At 49.5% G+C, this 25,152-nt stretch overlaps 2 protein-coding genes across 2 annotated transcripts in view; one reads left to right on the plus strand and one right to left on the minus strand.

Annotated features, from left to right (window-relative positions):
- On the plus strand, nt 1–24,451 carry LOC135905959 (uncharacterized). Its single transcript, XM_065437103.1, has 11 exons — nt 1–194; nt 260–374; nt 463–2,846; nt 2,931–3,139; nt 10,295–10,674; nt 14,242–14,546; nt 16,171–16,223; nt 19,114–19,213; nt 20,288–20,356; nt 22,667–22,750; nt 24,314–24,451. Exons 1-11 carry the CDS (start codon nt 1–3, stop codon nt 24,411–24,413), a joined length of 3,993 nt encoding a protein of 1,330 aa, XP_065293175.1. The 3' UTR covers nt 24,414–24,451.
- Nucleotides 23,837–25,152, minus strand: part of LOC135905942 (protein phosphatase 1H) — a 29,744-nt gene continuing 28,428 nt past the window's right edge. Inside the window, exon 9 of the mRNA XM_065437085.2 lies at nt 23,837–24,880. Within this exon, the coding sequence (XP_065293157.1) occupies nt 24,556–24,880 (325 nt within the window). The 3' untranslated portion in view covers nt 23,837–24,555. The remainder of the gene's footprint in view (nt 24,881–25,152) is intronic.

Genomic DNA, 25,152 nt, shown 5'->3' on the forward strand with positions numbered 1-25,152 from the left:
ATGGGAAACGAGGCGAGCGCCGAGCTGCCGCCGGGCCGGGCGGCAGCCGCGGCGGGGCCCCGCGGAGGCCCCGCCGCGCCGCCCGACCTCGACCTGAGCAGCCTGTCCGAGGCCGAGCGGGCCAAGATACTGTCGGTGATGGCCCGCGCCCAGGACCTGGAGGAGCCGGCGCCGCCGCCGCCGCCGCCGCAGCGGTAAGCGCTCGCTGCAGCCACTGCGGCGAGACCGGGCGCGAGACCGCGCTTCTCTGGGTGCGCAGGGAGCGATGTCCCCTGTGCGGTGGCTCGGACCTGGAGCTTTCCGGCCGATGCGTGGACTGCGGCCGCGCGGCGTGCGCGCGCTGCGGCTCGGCGTTGCCCCAGCCCGACGGCAAGGTGAGGATGCGCGCGTCTCCGCCGCGGCGACCGCGCGCGCCGCGCCGCTCACGCCGCGACCTGCCCCGCCCCCGCCCGCCGGTCGCAGAGGCCATGGGTGTGCATGGAGTGCCAGTCCAAGTTCCGCCAGTCGCAAGAGGCTCGACGCCAGGATGGCTTCCGGCAGCCGGCCCCGATGTCCAAGGCGCCGCCTTTGGCGGCTACGCAACAGCAGCAGATCCAGCGGGCCGCCGGCGGGATGCAGCCGCAGCAGCATCCCGCGGCGGCCCCGCAGCAGCCCGCGCAACAGCGCGCCACGTTCGGCGTGCAGCGTGCCGGATCCCTGCAGCAGTCCGCCACCGGGCAGCAGAACCAGCAGCAGCAGAACCACCAGCAGCAGTACCAGCAGCAGCAGAACCACCAGCAGCAGTACCAGCAGCCGCAGAACCACCAGCAACAGTACCAGCAGCAGCAGTACCAGCAGCCGCAGTACCAACAGCCGCAGTACCAGCAGCAGCAGTTCGCCGCCGCAACTATGCAACCTGCCGCTACGCAACCTGCCGCCACGCAGCAGCCTGCCGCAACGCAACCGGTGGCCACGCAGCCTGCCGTGCAGCAGTTTACAACGCCGCAGCTTACCTCGTCGCAGTACGGCGCGGCAACAACGCAGTTTGGAACACCCACACAGCCCACCACTACCGTGATACAGCGTGCCACGACGCAGCACGCCGAGCAGCAGCCTCCTTCTTCTCCCGTGCAACAACGTGCCTCTTTGCAGTCCTCTGCCACGCAGCAGCGTCAAACCATGCAGCAGACCAACGTGGTGCAGCAGCAGCAACAGCAGCACCAACAGCACCAACAGCAGCAACAGCAGCAGCAACCACAACAGCAGCAGCAACAACAACAAATGCAACAACAAATTCAACAAATGCAACAACAAATGCAACAACAAATGCAGCAGCAGTTGCAACAGCAGCGAGCAGCTGCGCAACATGCCGACGCCCAGTCTGCGGCAGCTGCGCAGCAGGGAGCTGTCCCAGGAACGGCCACGGTGCCGACAGAGCAGCAGCCGGCGCCGACCGCGGAGGACGAGCAGGAGGCCGAGCGGCGGCGGATACAGCGCGAGCAGATGGAGCAGCACAAGCGAGAACAGGAGGAGCAGCGCCAGGCCGAGCTCAGCCAGGCGGAGCAAGAGCGTCGGCTCGAGCGCATGCAACAGGAGCAGCAGCGCAGGCTGCAGGCGCTCGCCTCACGGCCGCCGCCTCAGCCGCTGCCAACGCAGTCGGCCGACGAGGAAGAGAGCGACGAGGAGGAGCTGCCCGCGGTCGCCGCGTCCAGCAGCGAAGCGAACGCAGAGTCCATGGAGGCGGACGCGGCCGCCGAGGACAAGTTGGCCAACAGCGGCGGAGGCGGCATCCCGCGCACAGTGCCGCTGCCGGGTCGCGCCGACTGGTCGCCGGTGAGCGATCTGTCGCCCATACTGGACGTGTCGCCTTCGTTGGAGGCAGCCGAGCAGGAGCTGATGGAGCAGTTCCACGAGGAGCGTCGCATGCCGCGTGCCACGAGCGGCACGATTTCGGGCATGCTGGCCGACTTCAACAAGGCGCTCAGTCTGGCATCGCCGCCGCGCACGCCGCGCCGCCAGCTGCCCGAGCCGTCCCCTCCCGTGCCGGCGCCGCGGTGCCTGTCGGCAGCCCCGCCGGCGAGCAGCCCGTCGGTGACTCCCGAGCCGGCCGAGTCACCCGCCAGCAGCGAGCCGGACGCCAAGGTGCGCCGGCGACTACCACCTCTGCCACGCGACCAGGAGCCCGTGCCTGCGCGCCGCGCCAAGGACCGCGCACGCGTGCTGTCGGCACCGGAGCGGCCCAACAGGCCGCAACCACCTCCCCGGGCCTGCTCTGTCGACGGCGGCTTGGCTGCTTCCTCCGGCGCAGTCAGCGGGATGAGCAGCGTCAGCAGTGTGATCGGCACGGCCGGCTTGGTAAACACGATGAGCACGGCCAGCACAACCGGTACTTTCGGTACTTTCGGAAATTTCGGGACCCTGGGTTCCGTTGGCACCGGCTCTATGGGCTCCATCGGCACGCTGGGTTCGACGGGCCCGATCAGCACACTGGGCACAATGGGGAGCGCAGGCACTATGGGAACTGTGGGCGCTATGGGGAGCGTAGGCACGATGACGAACGTGGGCACGATGGGAAGTGTTGGAACGATGGGGACTGGGGGCACGATGGGGTCTGTTGGCACCATGGGCAACGTCGGCACTGTAGGCAGCCGTCTTCCCTCGTACATGAACTCGCTCAAGCAGCAGCTACGCGAGGAGCTGCGCAGCGTGACCGACGAGCGGCGGCGCCTCCTGGAGTTGCGCGATCGAGACATGCGTTCTGAGGGCGACCTGGCCGCGCTGCTCGGCTGGTCGGGGCGGCGCCGAGCCGCCGACCAGTCCTGGACCGCTGCCCCGGAACCGCGGCGATCCGCCGCCACCGCCTCCGGGTGAGGGACGACCCAGTGGCGGCGGCGCACAACGCCGTCCGTGTTTCGCACGTGCCCCGCACACTCACCCTGTCTATCGCGCAGGCCTGACCCGTGGCGGACGCGGCGGCGCGGCGACAAGGGTCGCAAACCGCGCTCGTGGCATCCATCGCCGTACGGCTCCGAGGACGAAGAAGACACCTGCGAGCAGCGCAAGGCGTCCATCAAGGCCGAGATTGCCAAGCGGAGACAGCAGATCGAGGAGAACGCCCGGCTGCACGCCGAGCTTTACAAGCTGGCACGGTTGCGCCAAGGTGAGTCATCCGCGCTTCTCGGACCGACGCGATATTTGCTTTGCAAAGCGTCAATCGCTTTCGCGACGTGACGATTGTAACTGAAAGCTGACGCTTTCTGGCCAGCTGCCTTCGTTAACAGAAAACGCAATAGGATGTCAGCACTGGCTTGCTCTGCGAGTTCTACAGGTGGCTGATGTGCACCTCTGGAAACCCGTCATCCCATCTCGGGCACCTGTACAGCGTTCGTTTGGCCGTTTGACCTCCCATGCAGAAAGCCAGGACAGAGTATTCGATAGAGAGCGTTTAAGGAGGCAAAGAACATGGTCCATGGAAAATAATTGTTTTAACATTTTCTAGGGATGTGCGGATATTCGAAACTTTCGAATAACGAATCGAATAATGTCTTATTCGATTCGGTCATCGAATCGAATAATCGAAATGCGAATATTTTTCGAAAACTTTACGAATGTTTTGAAACGTCCACTGCAAACGATAAATTTTCACCCCGCGGACATAGTGATATAAAACACGAGCACTTGCGTAGTGGAGCAGGCTACGCTGCTTAGGTCGACAAACTTTACAGGCTGTACAGTAATCGTTCACACTCGCTGAAGAATCCTCTGCATGCGAAAAAAAGCATGCATATATATATATATATATATATATATATATATATATATATATATATATATATATATATATATATATACACTGACACGCATGGTGTTTCCTTAACTGCACCAGATTTTTTCAAAAATGCCTGTGGCAGATAGTACAATTCTAACCCTTGATCTAAACTATTTGATGAGGCGGCCATTACTTCTACGAGAAATCAAAAATACTTAATTGAATTAGTAACATAATTACAGTAATTAGCGTTCATTAATTATTGTACGGCATATATTTTCATCTACGAATTGTACCTAGTGAGTTCGAAAGGCGTATCTACTGGAATTAATTTTCAGGACTGCACCAGTTTAGAGACATTAATTTTCAAAGCGTCCGACGAAGTGCATTAGTGTTGCAGTTACTTTTGAGCTTCAATGCATAAAACAGCGTTATCGTCGGAAAAGTAACTGAAACGCCGATGCATTTCGTCGGCATCGCGATGCTGGAGAACGGCGGAAAAAGCTTTTGAGATCAGTAGCCTTACAAAGCCCCATGCCCCCACAAATAGCAGCTGAACACGTACATGACTCCACATACACAAACATGTAGCAAGCTTGTAGAAACATAATAACAGCTTCAAGGTACATAACGAATTAATCGCGACAGTTTAGAAGAAATACATTTTACATTTGCAGCAGCGAGAAGGACTACTAACCAAAATCTATGTATCATGTACAATATGACGCAATGGTAAAAAAAAATGGCTGTGGCTTAGGTAAGGTTAAGCCCAGGATGCGAAGCATACTAGCCTTTATTTTAGTTGTTGAACCACTGTTTAGTCTGGTGAACTGCTGTTGCTTGGCTATATTTGGTTCGGCTAGACGAAGAAACAACTCATGCATTACTGCTTCGCCTTCAAGAGTGGAACGCGACAGCGTTCCCGTCGACCCGCCAAGGGGTGTAAGACAATGGGCTACAGGGCAGCGACTACGCGCCCCGCATTGGACGCGGTGAGCGTCGAGCAAAGCAGCGTTCGGCGCGGCAACGAAATGTGCGCCTGAGCAAGAGACGCACGCCTTAGAAACAGCTCGTTTCTAAGGCAACACCGCATTCACTAGAGGCGCTTTTGTACCGCTTTGAAGCATCGTACTCGTGGCTCAGTGGTAGCGTCTCCGTCCCACACTCCGGAGACCCTGGTTCGATTCCCACCCAGCCCGTCTTGCAAGAGTTGAGCCAAAGCCACTTCTCCTCTGTCGTGACGTCACGGTGTCACGTAGTTTCAAGGCGACACCGCCGCGCCTGAGGAGCTGGGTTGAGCTCTCGTAATATGCTTCGCATAAAAAGAATGCGATAGAAAAACGAGTTGTAAACATTAGCACCGAATCTTGTGCAGCTAAGCTGATGCTTGTACATACTCTATGCGACGACGGCAGAGGAAGGCGGTTTTCTTTCGCGACGTGCAACGTATCTTCGTGAAAAATGCGCGAAGATAGCTGGAGCACTGTGTCCCGTCTCTCTTCCACCATTCTTCACGTATTTTGCGCCAGTACGTTACCCCTTTCGTGAGATGTCTTCCTTATAAAGGGACACTAAAGAGGAAAATGATTTCTCCTCTAACAGTATATTACCTTTTCACGACGCCAACAACACCACTCTTATCACGATAAGACGCTTGGAAAGCCAGAAAAAGCGCAAGAACGAAAGACGGGTGGCGACGCCTCCTTGGAGTTCCCGCACCTGGTCGCTGTGACGTCATGGAATTTGATGGCATCTTTTAGGGCCTACTTAACTATATAGCGGTACAGACTGACTGCATTGTGTCCTAAAGGAACCAGGTATTAAACATGGCAAGTTTCGGGAACGTTTACTCAGCCAACGCGGCCCAAATGCGAAGACATACTTTGGGATCCCTGACGTCACACTGACGTACCGGCGTTGGGGTTTCGGCGCGAAATTCAAATACTGATGCTTCGACCTTCATTTTCTCATCTAATAATCAAACTATTATTTTCAAATGTCTGCCCGCAGAGTTCTCATACAAAGCTTTATTATGCTAAACTAATTTATTGTTTTGCTTTAGTGTCGTCCCTTTAACGAACAAAGGGTGGGGGAAGACAATGCGAAGAGCCACGAGTTGCTTCGTGAGGTCTGTGCCTTTTGAAATGGCCAGTGATGCGTGAGAGGCAGGGCCCAGTGCGTTAAGCAATCCGCTGCGTCGTTTCCGGCTACCACGGCGCAATGAATTGTGCACTGAAAACAAACACGCCAGAATTTTGCAACGCTTGTTGGGTGACCGCCATATTGTTCTGGGGAATGCGGGAGCCGGCGAACGAGTGAGAGGGACACCGCTCAACATGCTCTTAGCGCATGCGCAGTGCTCCTCCCCCTCCCCACCATCGCCCGCTATCTGGAACGCGCAGCTGGCTTTTGCTGCCGATTGGCTGACGCGAGCCCTAGCGTTCGTGTCACTGCACGGAATTAATAAGACGGAGTATGCATAGCTCCTAGTGATCGATGTCGCAGCCAAGTGAACTCGGCATATATACGATGAACTCTCGTCGTTACTTAGTTGAACCACGTGGACCGCCTAAACCTGCCGCACGACGCAATCTCACTTGTAAGCTGCAGAACCTCGCACTCTCGCTCCTTTACATTAAAGCTCAGCTAATTAGTAAAGCATTTTCACAGTCTAGCATGCTAGACATACTTGTCGATAGAAGGTATAGCGCAAGACATATCACACGGGGCGGGTTCAAAGAACAAGTGCTAAAGTCGCACTGTTTATTCACCGGCACGGGCCGTTTAAATATGCAGGATCCACAAGAAACAAAAACCACATGCGCGGAACAGGGCTTTCGGAACGATGACTAGACGTACGCGCCAAGAAAGTACTCCTCTCTGTTGCACACGTTGATGGGACGGATCGCTCCCACTCGTTGATATGAAAAAAAGAAAAAGAAGAAATCCTATCCAGAATCTTTATATCGTCAAGTCGGGGATCGCAAGTGTATGTGCTAAATATTTCGGGGCCTCTTCTATGTTTTCCCCAATTCCCTAGTCTCGCAATTCACTCACAGTGCGCCGTCTGTGTAAATGAACGGCTCCTCGCGGATAATCTGTGTTGACCATCACAGGAAGCGAATAAACATTCCAGACGGAACTATCGCAATACAAAGAGCGTAGACGCGACGACTCTTACTTCATCACCATTATTTTATTTTTTATGAGGGCGCTGTAGGGAAGCCGAGTTTTGTTTTGCTTACACAGTCAACGCGCTGTTCTCCCGCCTTATTTATGGCCGCGCAGGGAAGCCGACAGGCCCATATCAGTAAAGTTTTCTTACGCAGGAAACGTCAGTTCACGACGAGACACGCATCCGGTGCCGAAGCACGGGATGAAACTACCCGAATGGTCAGAGAAGGAAGCGTTAACTCTCCCGAGTTAGAATGCATGCGTACAGTTCAGGCTTTGAATGCCAGTACTGTGGTTGGGGAGTGACAGCCAGCTATATAACTAGAGCTTGACGAACGGTTTCATTGTAATTTTGAGTTAACCATAGCCAACTTCCAGCCATACAGTGAATTTTCGGCGCAACAAAATTTTTTTCACTTGTTGTTTTCCTTTTCTTTTAGTTTGTCATTCTACCGTGGGCAGGAGCGATCAGGGAGGCCTATATCTGGACCAGTAGCGTAGCGATTTAGACAACATTCGGTACTTTTTATTTATTTATTTATTTATTTATTTATTTATTTATTTATTTATTTATTTATTTATTTATTCATTCACATACCATCACTCGCCGGAGTCTACAATGCCTAAATTCGCAACAAAGAAAACTTTTCAACGAAGGAATAAGGACAGGTAGCAGCGTGATTCCTACACAAGGCACGTGCAGCCGTGCAGTACAAGCGGGAGCTTGACGTCTTTTATTTTTCCTTTTTTTATCCTTCTTTCTTTCTCACCTATTGCATACCCTTGCCCCTCCCCCAGTACAGGGTAGCCAACCGGAGATAATCTCTGGTTAACCTCCCTGTCTTTCCTTTGCCTTTCTCTCTCTCTCTCCCTCTCTCTCTCTTGACGTCTTTCTCTGTGTCCGCAGCATTCCTGTGTTCCGCACGAGATTGCTTTGTACTCTGCACTAAAGCAATGCGGGCGTGCAGGGATCACATCTCGTACCGTCTCACTAGTTGGTTACAATAGAAATAAATAAGAAGGGTTGCCCGTTGCCGAACAATCACGTGTAATTAGTAAATAACTACTAAAGCGCTCTCAGACATTTGTGAGCACTCACTTTTTTTTTTTACGAACGTTATAGTGGTAGCGATGAATTTGTTGGACAACCTAAAATGCGTAAATATCCCCTTCTTAGAGCACCACTGAAAAGGACTTATTTTATATCGCTGTGGCTCTTCACCGGTTATCAATATAGAACGTAAACGTACCCGCCTATCAAATTGGCTGTCCTGCATAAATATTGTTGCTGCGAAAAAGCTACGTTTGAAGGGCAAGTTGTATATCTCCTGTTCTCTTTCCTCCTTCTTTTCTTATCCTTTCTTTCTTTTTCTTTTCCTTTTCTTTTATTTTAATAATATTATTATTTTTTGACGTGGAACGTTTTAAAAAGGCTCAAACGGGGTGGGGTCTCTTGTTGAAACCGAGGTAGCGAAAACATGTTATAGCATTACCGCTTATATCCTTGCAGCAAAACTACCCACACACCTCACTTTGGCATCGTCGTGCAGAGGACAGAGGCGAATGCTCGGACCGTACACGTGTTGCGAGCGCAGATGGCACCGTCGCTGCGGCACGCATTACGCAATCGGAGCTAAATTTAGCCTCGCGCGCGACGTTCAGAGAGACGTAGCTCGGCAGTATATGCGTTTGTCCATCCGAGCAGGAACGGTCACACTTGAGAGAGCCCGCTGTACCATATACAGTAGGTATAAATTATCAAACTCACACCGGTGTTCATCGCCAGCTGCAAGGTCTATACATATGTGCAATATTAAGCAAAATATAAATAAATAAATTTTAAAAATTCACGCTTGCTCGACTTCCAGTGGGAAGCTTTTGAGGAGTGACTCCTTCAGGATAGCTTTTGGACGAGTAGGTCGAAGTTCATGATGTAACTGCAAATGCAAAGCACTGAAATGCGGGAAGAAGATAGGTCTGCGTAGGTACGTTTTTTCTCTAACCGCACGCCTATATTCTTCCGCAATCCGGTGGTTTATTTTGCTTTATTTATGCCGGTGGCTTCTTTCTTCGGCTACACGGCAGAGTATTCTCTCCATATGAAATATAAATTTGTCATCAGCTTTACCGTAGCACATTGCTACAAAGAAAACGAATACAGGTTCCTTGAATGAATGGATAAATATATATATTTTTCTTTTCTCTCTTTCTTTTTGATGAGGAGGATGGCTCATGGCTTCCGAGGGCCTGCTTTTTTTTAAAGTTCCGGAGGTGTGTGTGTGTGGGGGGGGAATTAAAAGCATGCGATTATATTTGCCTCTCTGGCTTGCGTAAAGCGAGAGAGTAATGATGTCTTTCATGACGGGATACTGTATATGTCCAGGAATTAAGAGAGGGAGAGAATAAAAGGAAGGCAGGGATGTTAACCAGTCAAGAGTCCGGTTGGCTACTCTACGCTGTGGGAAGGGAGAAGCGCAATAGAAAGAAGGGAGAGAAAGATAGAGATAGGGGTAGAGAGACGTGCATGGACAGCACTACAGAGTCAAAGGCGCTCACACAAGCCAGACGTTCTCAAAAAGCACAAAAGTGCATTCATTGCATTCTGAGCCGGTAATCGGTGGGGACGGCGTTCTAGTATTGTCTGTTCACTCAGAAGACGATCGTCTAGCTTCCTGAATGCGTTGGACATAGGTTGCCTTTGGGCTTCAAACTGATGACAGTGGCACAATAGGTGGTCAGTGTTCTCCTCGCAGACATCACATGCAGGACTGTCAGCCATTCCAATTACTGTTGAATAAGCTTTCGTGAAGGCAACTCCCAACCACAACCACAACAACCAGATGCGGCAGCGGTACACCATCAGAAACACTCGCTCTGGTTTTGCACAGCTCTAAAGCCAATCACGCCTGACAAAAAAAAAAGAAAAGAAAGAAAAGGAATTCGAGGAAAATTATCCGCCTCGCAGTATTCCACAGAAATCACCAAACTTTTTTCTTTCTTTCTTTCTTTCTTTCTTTCTTTCTTTCTTTCTTTCTTTCTTTCTTTCTTTCTTTCTTTCTTTCTTTCTTTCTGTCTTTCTTTCTTTCTTTCTTTCTCTCTTTCTTTCTTTCTTTTTTGCACCTGGGGTGCTAGTTTAGACTTTGCCAAACTTCGCCACATTGTTCAATTCACCATCTTGTCAGCTCTTATTTGTCCATGGGGCTGCCTCTCTGGTCGGCTTAAAATGTCGTCATTACATAACTCGACAATGTGGCTGAATTTAACAGTGTCCAGAACGTAGCACGTCCTGCTCTGCCGTCTCTCAAGTCGCGTCATGCACACGCGCGTACAACTATACTCGCACGCACGTGCGTGAATGCGTTTACGCCGCAGGCGATACCGGAGTGTCGCCCGAGCTGAGCGTCGTCAGCAACGCCACCAGCACGGGCGGCAGCGTGCTCGAGGCCATCGACCAGGTGCTACGCCAAGAGAGGCGCCGCTGGCCCGCCACCTCCCCGGGCCCCATGACCAACGACTCGATGGGGCTCATGCACCCGCCTGCCGGCATGGTCGGCAGCGCGGGGGTGGGCCTCATGGGAGGCGGGGGCCTGATGCAATGCGGCGCCAGCGCCGAGGACCGCAGCATGGCGCTCATCGCGTCCACCTTCCCGGACTCGCCCATCTCGTCGGAGGAGGAGGACGAGGAACCGCCCGCCATGCCGCTGCTGACGGACATGCCCCGCCGGCGGCGCCTGCACCACATGATGCCTCAGGTGACCTACGATATTGGTGCCCACTGGGAGAACAGGGGCGCCGAGCACTCGGAGTAGCGATAGCGAGCAGTCGGGTTCGGCGTTCCGGTTCCTAGAACTGGCTGATCTTCGTCTCCTCTCTGTCAGACATACCTTGTGAACGGAAAAGACATCGAAGTGCGCGACTTTGCGTCTAAAGATGACGTTCTGTGACGCAAATTGCACCAAGTGTGGTTTTCAATGTGGCCCTGTGGAATACCTTCAAATAGACCAAAGCTTATAACGAGGTACTCGTCACGCAACTTCTCTCAGTTTCTGGGAGACGCACGGTATTTATTTGCGGTAACTTAGTGGCGCTACATTAATCGCACGCGTCATGCGAGTGGACCAATGTCGCCCCCCAACCCCCAATCTTGCTGCAAAGTTAACCCTGCCTGTGACAACCCACTTGATCGCTCCATCATCTATACGGGTGCCACACGGTGCACTTTTGATCGCGATCTAGCCCGATCCGGATCGAATTTCTCGGTCGCGGTTGGCTTCTTGGCTGAATCTGCGGGAGGGAGCCAATCGCGGTCCAGAATTTCGATCCAGATGGAGCTCGATCGTAATCGAAAATGGCCTTGTGACACCGGTATTACGCGCTTTCGTCCAGCTTTAAAATCTTTGATAAGCTAATGCGTCTCATAATTGCTCCCGCTACAGATGCTGCAATGACTGGCACCAGGAGTATGCACCTTATGTTGTGTCGTGAGCGTTAAACCCGCGCTGACGACGCGTGCCCACAGAACGAAGGGTTTCCAGAGAGACGCTTCTCCCTACAAATGTACAACCCAAATCTGATGCATGCTGCGTGCATAGAATTCCCAGAAGCGGTCTTTATCATAATAACGCACTACAGAAGCAAGAAGTCGTTGTAGCGCAAGTAAACACGGACAAAGAAGAGGACAGGACGACGCGGGTACTAACTCAGAACTGGTTTATTAGGTCGCCCCAGAAATAACAGGAAATAATAGATTCTTCCTTCCTGTTTCTCTGGGGCGACCCAATAAACCAGTTGTGAGTAAGCGTTCCTGGTGTCCCCTCCGCTTTTTTGCCTGTGTTTATTTGCGCTACAATGGCTTGAATGTATATCGACGAACTCGCCCAGGAAGAAGCTTTACTACAGGAGCAAGCTTTAACACGCTGCGTGCACAAACAGCTAAATCCAGAAGCGGGCTTCACTACAATAAGATAAATATTGTGGAGAAGCCAGCTTTGCTGCAAGTTGCTGGCACTAAAAATTTGGACGGAACTCAACTGCAATTGCTATCAAAATGTGCGAATAGCCGAAGCGCGTCACGTATGAGGCGTGCCGGTCTCTTCTCGCGCTCTTCACTCTGGACGCGCTGCGCCTTCTGGCAACGCCGCAGTGGAGTCCGCGCGCACTCAGTGACAGACAGTGACCCAAGTTGACATCAAAGAGGCTCATTCAAAGAGCGCTACATACTCAGTGGTGCGTGCCCACGCGAACGGCCCTCATTTTTGGTGGGAAATGTGGCTAGCTTGACAGCCGGAAAGAAAACTGGTCTTAGTATGCCAAGTATGCTATTCGAATCACCATTTGATTCCACACAAAGATACACACGGTGAGGAAAACTATCGCGCAGGGCGCGCGTACGAACTTTTACTTTCAGACGCGGCCTTCGTCACAATAAGATACCAATAGGGGAGAAGCTGGTGTTGATGCACGCTGTGCGCACGGACACTGAATCGCAAAGTAGGGCTTCGCCAGACAAATACATACACTGTAAAGAAGACAGCTTTCGCGCACGCTGCGTGAATGATCCCTTGCTTTCAGAAGCGGGCTTCCCCACAATAAGACCATTATAACAGGGAAGCCAGATTTGATGCACATTGCGTGCATTGCGTGTATAAATATTTGATTCCTAAAATGGGTTTCGCCACACAAAGACAATTATAATGGAGAAGCTAGCGTTTACGCGCAGAGCGTGTAATATCTTACCTGCCTATCTTACTACTCCTGTTGTGTACAGGCAGGGCGTATAGCTAGACTTGGTTCAATGGCACGTGTTAAAAAAGTCAGGTCCTTTAATCTACTTGAGAAAGCCGTGGAAGATGAGCTTCCCGACTAGTGACCGCGGCAACACTACGCCATGTTTTTTTTCCCCCAAATTGTGGCGAGGGACATGTCAATTGGAGCTATGTGCAGATTAAAGTCTCCGACCGTGCGGACTGCATGTACAACTGGTAAATTTGTTCGCGGTCCGTTGGGCTGCCGATCGCTCGAACCAGTTCACCGGTGTCTTGTAAGCGGCCGCAGAGCGTAGCGAAAAAATCGAGAGCGACCCGACTGGTTAGGTCGAAACTTTGGTTTCCGCTTTGACGAAAGGCAATAGCAGCGAAATGCACTGACGTTAAAGACCCGCTGGCAAGTTTATTACAGCGCTCAGCAGGCCGTTTCCTGGGCCGGAAAGGCGAGCCGCGGAAAGAGAGAGAGAGAACGGAATACATTATTTTTCTGTTGGGTTTTTCCTTGCTGCGGTTATTCTGGCCGGACGCGATCGATACTGACGGCTGCTCGTACGAGAGCGGCATTCCAAACTGCCGCTGATCTGAAAACATCGCCGCATTCCAGCGCCACAGAAATTGGCTTTCACCGCCGAGATGTGTGGGCACCGCGCCTAAACGAATACCCACACTTTTGGCGGTCCTCATCTAGCATGCGCCGGTTGGGCTAGGTGTTATTGTTCACAGTATTCGACGCCGGTGTTGGTGTCCACCATGATAGGAGAAGTCTGGTCATTATGGCTTTCCAGTCACTGTTCAGGAGAGTAGCTGAGAAGCTCCAACTTCAACAGCTTGCCTAGTTTAGTCTTTGCTCCCCCCTCCTCCCCCCCCCGCTTTTCTTTACACTTTTCTTTACTACCAATCCTTCATTCAAGCGCATGTCAGGTATTACGCTAAACTCCGCGTAGAGCCCACAATCCTGAAAAACTAGTATTTTTGTAGAACAGTTGACATAATGACATACACATCTTTTTCTGTATTTAATTACATTCTTACGTCATTCAATTCAATTATTTCAGCAATCTGCTTAATTCACTGCAGCATGTACACTGGCTAGGCCTTTCTTAGGGCGAGTGAATGCACTTGTGCACATCCTTGCGTCTCATTAGGCCAGCTTCGCCTGAAAATTGATCACAGAATGATCGTGTTCTAACTAGGCCCTTTCCAAGTTCGTCAGACGGTGACAGCAGCAGACATATTAGTCATAGTTATAAATATCCACGTTTTGTGTTTCTTTTCTTTTCAATTTACGAGCTGTCATTTTCCCACCAGGTTTCATCAGGTAATTGGAGAAATCGTGCAGCCAGATTCTTGTAACGTCCGCACCTTGTATGAATAATTAATTCCATCCTTCCTTCTTTCATTTCCCTTTCTTGTTTTCATTTCACTTCCTTCCTTCCTTCCTTCCTTCCTTCCTTCCTTCCTTCCTTCCTTCCTTCCTTCCTTCCTTCCTTCATTCATTCATTCATTCATTCATTAAAGTGCAGACCACTGAGTTTGTGCGGATGCTCGTTGCAGGAGCCCGAGCCCGACATGGTGGGCGGCGGCGGCGGCCGGGGCGGCGCCCGGCGCGTGCTGCTGACGCGCGACCCTCGCCGTGGAGGCCTGGGCGTGCGCGTGGTGGGCGGCAAGCGCATGAGCAACGGCCAGCTGGGCGCCTACGTGGCCCGCGTCAGCCGGCCCGACACGCTGGGACAGCTGAGCGAGGGGGACCGAGTGCTCGAGTGGAACGGAGTGCCCCTCACGGGAAAGACGTACGAGCAGGTGCAGCGCATCATGGACACGCACACCACGGGCGACGAGGTCGAGCTGCTCGTGCAGAGGTACGCACGTCGCGCACACGCGTGGAGATCGAGCGATAGACAGGGTCGCATATACGCACTCGCGCACGCGGACTACAATGCGTGCGCACATTATACTCCCACATGGTCGTACCGTCATTGCCTTCAACGTTCCTACGCTTCGCCATCGCCATATTCTCTGGTTTCTGCTATCGAAGAGCGTCGTTCTCAGTGGCGTAGCAACGGGGAGGGCCGGGGGGCCGTGGGTCCCGGGTGCACGGAGCCATTAGGGGGGCGTGTCATATACGTCTGAAGACACCCGAAAATTGTCGATATCCTCGCCTTCCTCGACTACACCCGGCGGGGGGGGGTGAGGTGACAGAAGAGCTATCGGCCCCGGGTGCCAGACGACCTAGCTACGCCACTGGTCGTTCTACCTCGTTTTCTGCCGTAATGCCCGTAGCTGCGTTCGCAGTCGCGTGACTTGCACTTCTGAAACGTTCTCCCCCGAAGAAATGCACGAGGAAACCGGGGTGGAGGGGGGAACTAACTCAGCATTCAATCTATACAGGCCTGCATTACCCATCCAAAACTCAGCGTTAAATCTATACAGGCCTGCATCACCCATCCAAAACCAGCAGCCGTTCTACATTCACTTCTCTTCTTTTTATCCATGACATCTCTGTCTTGGTCGCACATGGACATGTTTACATACGTGAGCACTGCACAGTATAACCTCACCTTCTAAAGATGCGTCAATGCGTAGCCAATATACATTGGCAATGAATGACCACGTACTGCCTGCTGTGTGCCACCTCACCTCAAGGAAACGGCACTCTTTGATAGTATCTAGCTGTGTGCGTATTCGGGATGTTTAATTACTATCGGCATTCATGGCAAAACAAGCGCGCCCAAAGAACTGTGCCTGTTTGTAAGCTAGCCGTGTCCTTCGTTCTTTATGCAAACTAGTTTTACCATGAACACTCACTAACTCGCCCCCAGCTTTCAGTACTACTTTCAGCATGCCCTTAAACGATGTTTTACTCTGAAGGGGCTGCAGCAACGTACGCACTACAAGTCTACAGGCAAGCGGCCTCAGAAAAAGAGAGGCAGGCTAGGTTTAGCAGAGGGCTGGAGCCAAGAGTGGGTCCAGATTAGCACCGGGGGGTGGACTTGCGTGATCAAAATAAGTTGAAAAAGGGGCAGATAGAGAGGGGGCAGGGCGCGTCTTACCTTTATTTGTGTACCTATGTAAGTTGTTGGTTCAGGCTAAGGAAAGGAAAGACTAAAACGCAAGTTCCAGTATATACATCTGTTTGAACTGCATAATTCGTTTTGTTTTGTTTCTTTCTGTGCTGCCTTCCAAAATTTTGAATATGTCTCAATCCTGTCACAGAGCGGCCATTCGCAGCACGACAATTGCGCTGGGATAAGCAGACAGGCATTATTCAAAAGAACATTCTATGGCTTACTGCTTTGTCATAGGTCGTAGTACGTGCTTATACGACTTCGGCCAGAAACAGGCCTTGAAATCCGCTGTTCGACATACACGTGCTGCGAACGGTTCGCTAACTCGTCACTTTTTTCAAACCCTACCCAGCGCTGATGGTGTAGTTCGTGTAGATTATGTCCAACTGTTTCTGAAATATTACACTGCCATTTGCAGCGACTGGGATTCGTTTGACAGCCCTGCACCCACGCAACGACGACGCCAGCACGGTAAGTGCCTGCAACTGCTGCACAGAGTGAACGCCACCTTGTTGACTGTTACTCCCTTGTGCCGCCATTTTAAACACCGCGAGCCTGCAACCAAGGAGTTTATACTAAATATCCTTAGCTGCAATGACGAATGATCAGTTGTCGCCATATCAAGTGGCATAACTTTTATGGCAAATGTTGAGCATAAGTGCAGAGCTGTGACCAAAATATTGAGAAAGTTTTTGCATATTCGCACTGGATTTTGAGATCCGACAACTGAGGGGTCTTTGCACAGACTGCCAAGTCCGCACTCTGTACCCATTTATTTAGTGCAATGGAGAGCTTAGTGGTTTAAATGTCCAGTCATACAGTTACGTAGTTGTAAACAGTAAAGCACAGTCGAACAATTTCTATCAGAATTTTCCAATCTGCATTGATGATGTAGTTGTGCTCAATAAATGTGCTCGAAACAGTGATAGGTGAGCGTGATCGTGATTATATGCCGGCATTGGTGGGAAGCAGACAACAAGTGCGGCTCTGGCTGTAAGAAAGTTATATTTTGTTTATCAAACCGATGTTCCTGCGGTTCCTGTTCTCTGAAGCGTTGAATTATTTGTACAATAATAGGTGGTGTCCGAATCTAATCTACGTCCCAGTGATGGCTCCCTCCAAGTAACACAAGCTGATCTTGAAGGAAATGCTTTCGCTGGCTGCATGTGCCAGGTGCATTTTTTAAAATCCAAGTCAAGTGGTAGGATATGCCAGTTGTGCTATTATTAATGTGCAGTCATTATATGTCCCATAAGGCAGAAAATCCGGCCTGACCAAATAGTACCAAATAGTAACAAACAGTACCAACGATCACCATCGTCCATGACATCATTATTGTCTTGTACAACGTCAGTAGTCATAAAGAAGATAGTAAATGGTATAACTTTAATCAGTAGTAATTATGGGTAAGTAATGTGAAATATAAAGTGAATTAAGGGGAATTAGAGTGAAGTGAAAGTGAGAACTTAAGGTGGAGTAAAGTGGATTAAGGTTGGTACAAATTAGAGCAAGGTGGATTAAAGTGGATTAAGGTACGTACAAATTAGAGCAAGGTAGAATAATGTGGATTAAGGTTTCTACAAATTAGATCAAGGTGGATTAAGGTAGAGTTGTGAAGGACACGTGACAGTGTATGACATCATGTACCATGGACGTAACCAATTAGAGAAGTCATAATGCTCTCGCATTCAAATCACATAATGATACTTAAGTGACTGTCAATTTTACAATGCTGGCACCCATTCATGGCACAATTCGTCGATGACATTTTTTTTTATCCCACGGAGACCACAGAACTTGGGTTACTAAACCGCGAATTCGCGCGTGTACAACAGCCCTCATGTGCACCGGATGCACTGAACAACTCTTGCTTTCCCTCTCCACTCATTACCACAAAGGCAGCGTCGCTTGACTATCATTAGCGTGCACTTTTAGAGTGCAGCTCTGAGGTGCCTGTTCCTGTGTTGAGCATCGGCATTTCTCGTTACCGAACGAACCAGCATAGCGAAGGATGAAAGAGCAAACGCAGAGCGCAACGGAGGATGAAAGACGGCGATAACAAGGAAATTAAGCGGGAGGAGGAAAGAGGAGAAGGAGGGTGCAATGGAATCACGAGGAGGAACGTGGAGGAGAATATGGCAGAAGGGTGAGCAGAAAACTGGAGTGCTGCAAGAGACATGCTCAATGGCAGTGACCAGGCATGCGGCGAGCGCGTCCTCCGATACCATATATGGACAAAGCACTGGCGTTGGCTTCGAACCCACTGCGTATGCGCTGCTTTGCCTGTGCCGCTAAAGAATACGCTGCAGGCGTTCCCGTGTTCACGCTTTTTTTCTGAACAATGAGTGATGCAATCAGTGGAAATGCTTTGCCTGCCGCTGCTGCTAAACAAGCTGCCCAAGCAGAGGCTCAACGCCGCCTAGAGGACCCTGTCATTGTGAATCAATTTGCCACAATGTATTGCGAATTCATAACACCTAAACAGCTGCACTCAAATTCGCATTAGGTAGTATTGTAAACATTGGCGATTTTTTTTTTACTTCGTAATATGTGTAGAATCAAGCGCTAAAGCCTAATAAAATATGACCTGCAATGATAAGCAATATTTCGCTGTGCTTAACAGACAGTTTTGGTTTAGCGAACACTATATGCTATAGTGTAACATACGCTAAACAGCACACATTTTTTACAGTTTTAGTTGGCCGGTGAGATCTTCGGATCTAAGTGCATTTTACAAAAGCAATGCCAAATTCAAATCGAAGTGGGCAGCCGGGATTGCCACCATGTTTCACGCAAACTCCTCAAACCACACAAAGACGCTAGCGATAAATCTGAGAAATAGCGTGCGTACGCTATATGCTATGTGTCCTTTAGCGTTCTGCGCATGCGCAGTGATGACCCGCTATTTTATAGCGTATGCAGTGGTATAGCATACGCTATACTAAAACTGTTTAATAACAGTCAACTTACGTACAGTAATCTCACATACTACATCCGAAGTACCAAGACTTCGCAGCCAGGTCGCGCCACTCAGTTTTTTGAAACTTCCTTTGCCAATTTAAAATTATAATTCCTACTTGAATGGTGAACAACAAGCTGGATTCTGTCTCTACAAATAATGGACATTTCATTTCCATTAACGTCTCATACAGATTCTAACCAGTTGTGTCCCTTTAAGTGTGGTGAAGTTACGCACGTCGTACATTGGAGAAGAGAAGGGGTTATGGAAAGGCACACTTTGCGCATCATGTCTAATTACATCAAATGTGTAACTAAAGTGTGCCAGTGGTATACACACAATACATACGCTGTGGTTCGCCAAGGCAGGCAGCTAAAGCTGTGAATGTCATTTTCTCTTAAGGCAGGCGAACGCGGTTCGAGTGGAGCCCACCCAACGAGTGGCCACAGTCGACAGCAGAGATGCTACAAGCGTCACCGCCGACATCGTTACGCCCCTACCGGTCAGTGAGTGTTCTTGCAAGGTCTCCATATCTGAATAGACGAGTGTTCTCACTGGAATATTACAGCGCTGACAGACTATGTGGACAAAAGGAAGCAAAAAGACCTGACTGTCCCGTAGTGGCCACCACTAGATGGCGTTTGATGAAAATAGAGGAGAGAACGGTGGCTTGCACAGCGTATCATGCCGACATTAACATCAACCTCTTGCAGGCTCGTTTCCATCTCTGTACACTATATATTTTAACTAATGGGTGTATAAAGGGTGTTAAGAGGAAGCTTTAGTTCGGGGCCAACTGCGATTGCCTTAATCAAATACATATAATCACAGAAATGCTTTTGAGAGAACCGCTGGACCAATCTGAATGAAATTTGTTGCAATTATAGCAAGAAGAATTTTGATTCGGGGACTGAAATCTTTTTTGGACAAAAATTGTAGAGAATAAGTAGTTAAAAATAATAGAAGCACGAGGTTTACAAATCTGTAACTCTGCACCGTAAACAGACATCGCAGTTCTGTAATGGCGACTCCAACTAAATGCTTGCCCCCTTGTGGTGATGCTGAGAAACAGCCGATCCGGGTTCAAGCTTGAAGTGAAAGAGGGCCTCCTATCACGGCATGCGCTGAATGCCTCACAGTTCTCAAATCCAAGCCTGAAAATGGAGAAATAGGGATGTCGAAGGACTTGCAGTGTACCATTATGTGTCTCATCGCGATGGAAAGACAGCAATGCATGATTTCATCTTTTTGCAAAAGAAGCAGACGAAGGGTATTGGAGGGCGACTTGGGTAAGAAACTGCGCATTGAGAAAAGGTGACGACTGATGCTATACTGGTTTGTTCGAAACGCTTCACTCTGGACTTTCCTTCCTGGCGAGCCTAACATTGCTTTCAATATCTTGCCAGCATTTTAAATTGCGGCGTGTGATTTGTTTAGGCAGGCGCTTTAATAAATTATAGTGATGTACATTTAAGCTTCATTTGGTTTTGTTTGTTTATAGTTTTCTGCCCCAGCATGAGTTTTACTAATGCTTTAAGCAGAAGGAATAATCTTGTTAATGTACTTTCGTTTGCAGGCACGACAGCAGGAATGAAAACTGCCTCAAAAGGTCTGAAGTTGATCATGACACATGTTGTGCCATGAGGTGACATATAATTTTCATAGCATACTTTAGTTTAGTGGGGCAGGTAGAAGATATGTTTTCTCATTCAATGCGCTGATTAGTCAGTTTATTACAGAACTGGTTCAGTTTGTTCCCAAGTCATGCATTTACACTAGTACAAGTGACTTTGAGTAACCTAACCTTCACTAAATTTTGAAGGCCCGTTGGAAGAAACAACTTCGTCCGATTGATTGTTATTCACTTCTCGCATTTCACTATGATTTGAGAATTTCTATGGGCAGCGGGTGTCTGCTGTGTTCGCAAGCCCGAGTCCTACCTCAAACACTGTGTACTGCAAGCACGAACAAGCACCAGTCATCGGACACAGACAACCTTATCACATCTGTCAGCTAACTACAAAGAGAAAGGTGCGGTCCCGACTCACAAAGGGAACTCTCATTTGTTTTTATACCAAGATACATACCAAGTAACATTACACTTTTTTAGCCGCAGTACAGAATATCCATATTTAGCTTCTGAAAGCAAGACAGCCTGTATATTGTGAGATGCTATACTTGCCATACTACAACACAAGTCACAGTGCGGAGTTGCCTATGAAGGTCGAAAACAGTCGAGTATAGTACCTGTATCAGTGGAGCAACCTTGAACAAGTGCTTACGCCTTTCAGAAGCCCACTACACACAAACAACCCCCTTATTGAAACCTCCGGCTTGCTTGAAAGGCTGCCTTAAAAAAAAAAAAAGCCTAATGCAGTTCGCTGGGCAGGCTGGACGTTGGCACACACAGTGCAACTATTTTCGCGGTATGGTCGCTGCAATCCTTGAGACCAATCAAAATAAAGTAATCGGCAGCAAGGACCCTTTTGGTTTTGACGAAACACCTCGATTCGACGCCATGAACGAGAAACGCGTGAGCGCAGTGCCAAGCAAAGCAGCCGCCATGAACCTGGATGTCGTAGCCATCTTTGTTCGTTTGGAGTGTTGCCAGCACAAGTAATGTATTCTGGAGTTGCCAAAACTGCATCCATTAGAATATCGAAAGCCGACAAATTTGACATATGAATTCAAAGCTTACGTAAATTTGTTACAATATGTTTACAAGGGTTTCGCAAAAGTCTTACTTGCAAATTGGTGGCATTTCAGAGGGGTGTATACCAATTTTGTCTGCTTTAAATGTATTATTAGGGGCAGTTTACAGAATTGTAATATCGCTTCCCAATGCTGAGCTATAGAGTTGTAAACTCGTTTTTCTGAGTTTGCATAATTCAACAATTTTTATTTTAAAAATCGGCGGCCTAAGCAAAAAGTCTGCTTCTACAGTCATCATATTATAACTTCTTTTAGATATAGCCAAGCTCATCAAATACGGTTCAGTGATTGTCGAGAAAAACGATTTCACCGTTACCATCTAGTATTTAGATAGGAGCTCCTGAGGTGGGGTCAACTGAAGTTTCCCTTTCTTTCTTGCAATTTTTGTGGCGAGCAAACATCTTAACAGCTGCAACAGACGACATGAAAACTGCACGAAATAAACTTAGCATCTATCACTCTCAAACTCTTGTGTCAGAAATCTCAGTGCGGACCAGGTGGTCAGAATAGTTTTCAATTAGGGCTTATTGCTATCACAGCAAAATTTCTATAGCCTCTAGGGCAAGGGTGTTAGCCGTGGAATGAACCAGCATCCTTAAGCGTGTTGAAAACAGGGTCTTTCTATCCAACTTCACACAGGTTGGCATATCTACGTATCTTGTAACCACTTCCAGAAAAGAATACCCTTGTGTGCATCCAGAGCATTGCAGCAAATCGCAAGAGGTATCATAATGTGAGCCTCGACAACACACAAAGCGAGAATAGTCACAGAGTAGGTGATGTTGAGTCGATACTTAACATAGTACCTTAGACTGCATTATCTCCAGGATCATCCCACCTGGCCTCTTGGTTAAAATGTGAAGGTCAACCAAAGGTTGATGCTAAGGAAGACAAGGTTGACATCTTTATGCATGAAATATGATGCAAATAAGATACCACATGAGTGAATAATGAAGATTAAAATGAGACAGAATAGTTATATTGAACATTAAATCATTTGAACCACCATGCACGTTGACTTTGTCTTCTTTAGCATCAACACTTGTTTGACCCTTTATCTTCTTATACATGCCCGCACACACACACACTAACTGGGCCTTCAAAGGCCCCTAATGTTGTGGCATGGCCCGGTACTGTCACGTCAAGATTATTTTTTTACACGAGGCATATTTAGTCATTTTCTCCTCCAATCAGCATGGCTGCACATGGCTTAGGAAAGCAACATTCGATTGCACGTCCACAGGACGTGCCTTGGCAATCATTTACCAGCTGGCTGGGACCCTGCACCTCTATTTCCTGCTCAGTCTTCACACACCAATGACGATGCGTAAGTCAATACCTTGCATAAGCAACATAAATTAAGCAAACATCACCATGATTATGTTGAAATTCAATTCTGGAGAGTCACACGGCAAAACCAAGAGTGGGAAACTCTGGATTAATTTTCACCGTGTGAATGATTTAAATGTACAGTCGAACCTAGATAACTCGAATCAGAAGGGGATCACAAAAAATTTCGATATATAGGTAATTCAATATATAACATGCTAGGCCCCGAGGCAAATGGCGGCCTGCTGATTGGTGTGCGCGTTTTCACATACCACTCCCATCAGTATGTGGCCGCAGCGGCTGGCATCGCACCTGCGACCTCCAGCTCAGCAGCGCAACGCCATAGCCACTACGCTACACCACGATGGGTAGTAATACTGAAGATTACCTTTCATGCAGCGATTATGCCGGCGCGATTATTCTAACGAACCTATATTTATACATCTTCCGAAATTTGCATTCCCTCTACCCACGAATTTCATAACTCAGTAATGTTCGAGCAATTAGACAGTGAACAAATTGAGTTCCAGAACTTCGCATTTGTCTTTTAGATGTCCCAGTTAGGCACTGTTTTGTCTTAGCCATGCACAAAATGGTTGCATGAACACGATATTGCAGCACAGTTGGCTGGCAGGTAGCAAGTGAAATGTGACGCTTAACATTGGCACAGTGACATTTTCAATGAAACACAAAATTAAGCGCCTTTGACATACCAGCTGTCACTCGTAAAACGAAGACAGTGACTAACGGGCGCCTTTCCCCCAAAGGTCTAGCTAGCTTTGACGAAGACATTTTTGGGCGATTAGCATTCTTCACCCACTCAGCAGTAGCATGTACATATGTACGTATGAGGTACGGCCATATCTAACATCTTACTAATTAATAGCGGTAATTTAACCTTCAAATCAAGTAGCGTGATAGGAGAACAACAGGACATTCATTACCTCATGACGCATTGGGTCAGCTGTTAGTGTGTGCTGCCACCCCCCCTGCCCTCTACAGCTGTGTCTCATTTTCTAGCACTGAACCTTGCAGTTTTATATTCACAAAGCAGTGCATGACAAGAAAAGAAAAACAAATGCAGTGTGGTGTCCCAAGCACTTGCTTTATTCCAGCCGTCCACTTTGAAAAAATAAAATAAAGAATTATAGTAAAGCCTGCACATGCAGGCCTTCACACACACACATCACGCCCGCTTGCTTACGCCGTACACGTATAACGCGTGCACGAGCACCCAACCCGTTTTCCTCTTGTGCAATTTCTATCTACTCCCCTGGAATGGTTGCAGGGATGCTTAGCAAGCGCGAGAAACTGGGCTTGTCTGCAGGTCATGGAAAGACGCTCGTGTTAGACATAACTCACATACTCTTTACAGGCAAAAAAAAAAGAATAATAAAAAAATGAAGAAGTCTCTTCATCCACGTCTTTTCATTACCAGTGAGTCCTGGAAGTCCAGAGCACGGTCCCAAGGAAATCAAGGGGAAAAAAAAAAGAATATGATAAAAGAAGCCACCCGATGTGCTGCCCGTGGAGTGACTGACACATCCGTGTGCTTTCGCAGGGCATCATCGGCGGCGGTGGTGCAGCATCAGCAGCTACAGCCGCGGCGGCGGCGTGGCCCAGATCCATTGACGGGCCGGAGGAAAGTGCAAGTGCCTTGAGGTCCGTGGAGGGCCCCTGTTTCTTCTTCCAGAGGCGCACACAGATGGCGCCAGTTGGGGGAGTGTCTAGCAAGCACGAAGTTGAGAGAGGGAGCAGAAGATATGACACAAACACACACGCGATCACAAGAAGGAATAAAGCCTAGGAGACGTCAGCTGGCGGTTGCGGTTGCAATGGCGGTGGTGACAACTGTGGTGAGGATGACGTCCGGGGTGGTGGTTGCAGCTGTGCTTGTGGCTGTGGCTGTGCCGGCGGCTGCTGTGGCTGTGCCGGCGACAGCTGTGCCTCCTGCTGTTGGCGCGTGGCAGCCACCCAGGCATGGTGCTCCTCCTGATAGCCCCGCAGTGGAATCACGAACACGCTGATGTCGTCAATGGTGGCTGCCCGGTTGTCAACTGTCCGCCAGCTCCGTTCCTTGAGCTTGCCCCGGGAGTACATCACCAGGTCCTGGGCGGCGGAGATGTACCTGCGCATGCGCACGGCGTTCACAGACTGCTCTGCCGTGCAAGACCAGGAACTTCTAGTCTAGACTTGGCTGCACGGTCTCGGGCAGCACGACCAATGCCGCACCGATGGCTATGACACGACGATGACGACGTGGACCAGACCGGCACACACGGAAGGCGGGGGAACGAGGGCACGCACCCCCACACTTTCCGCTTTCCTTTCTCTCTCTCTCTGCCATCCCCTCCTCTTTCCTCAAATTGATACAGCAGCAGCTGCTAATCCATGTTGTAA

Source organism: Dermacentor albipictus, chromosome 5 (genome assembly GCF_038994185.2).
Source record: "Dermacentor albipictus isolate Rhodes 1998 colony chromosome 5, USDA_Dalb.pri_finalv2, whole genome shotgun sequence".
Taxonomy (NCBI): Eukaryota; Metazoa; Arthropoda; class Arachnida; order Ixodida; family Ixodidae; genus Dermacentor; species Dermacentor albipictus.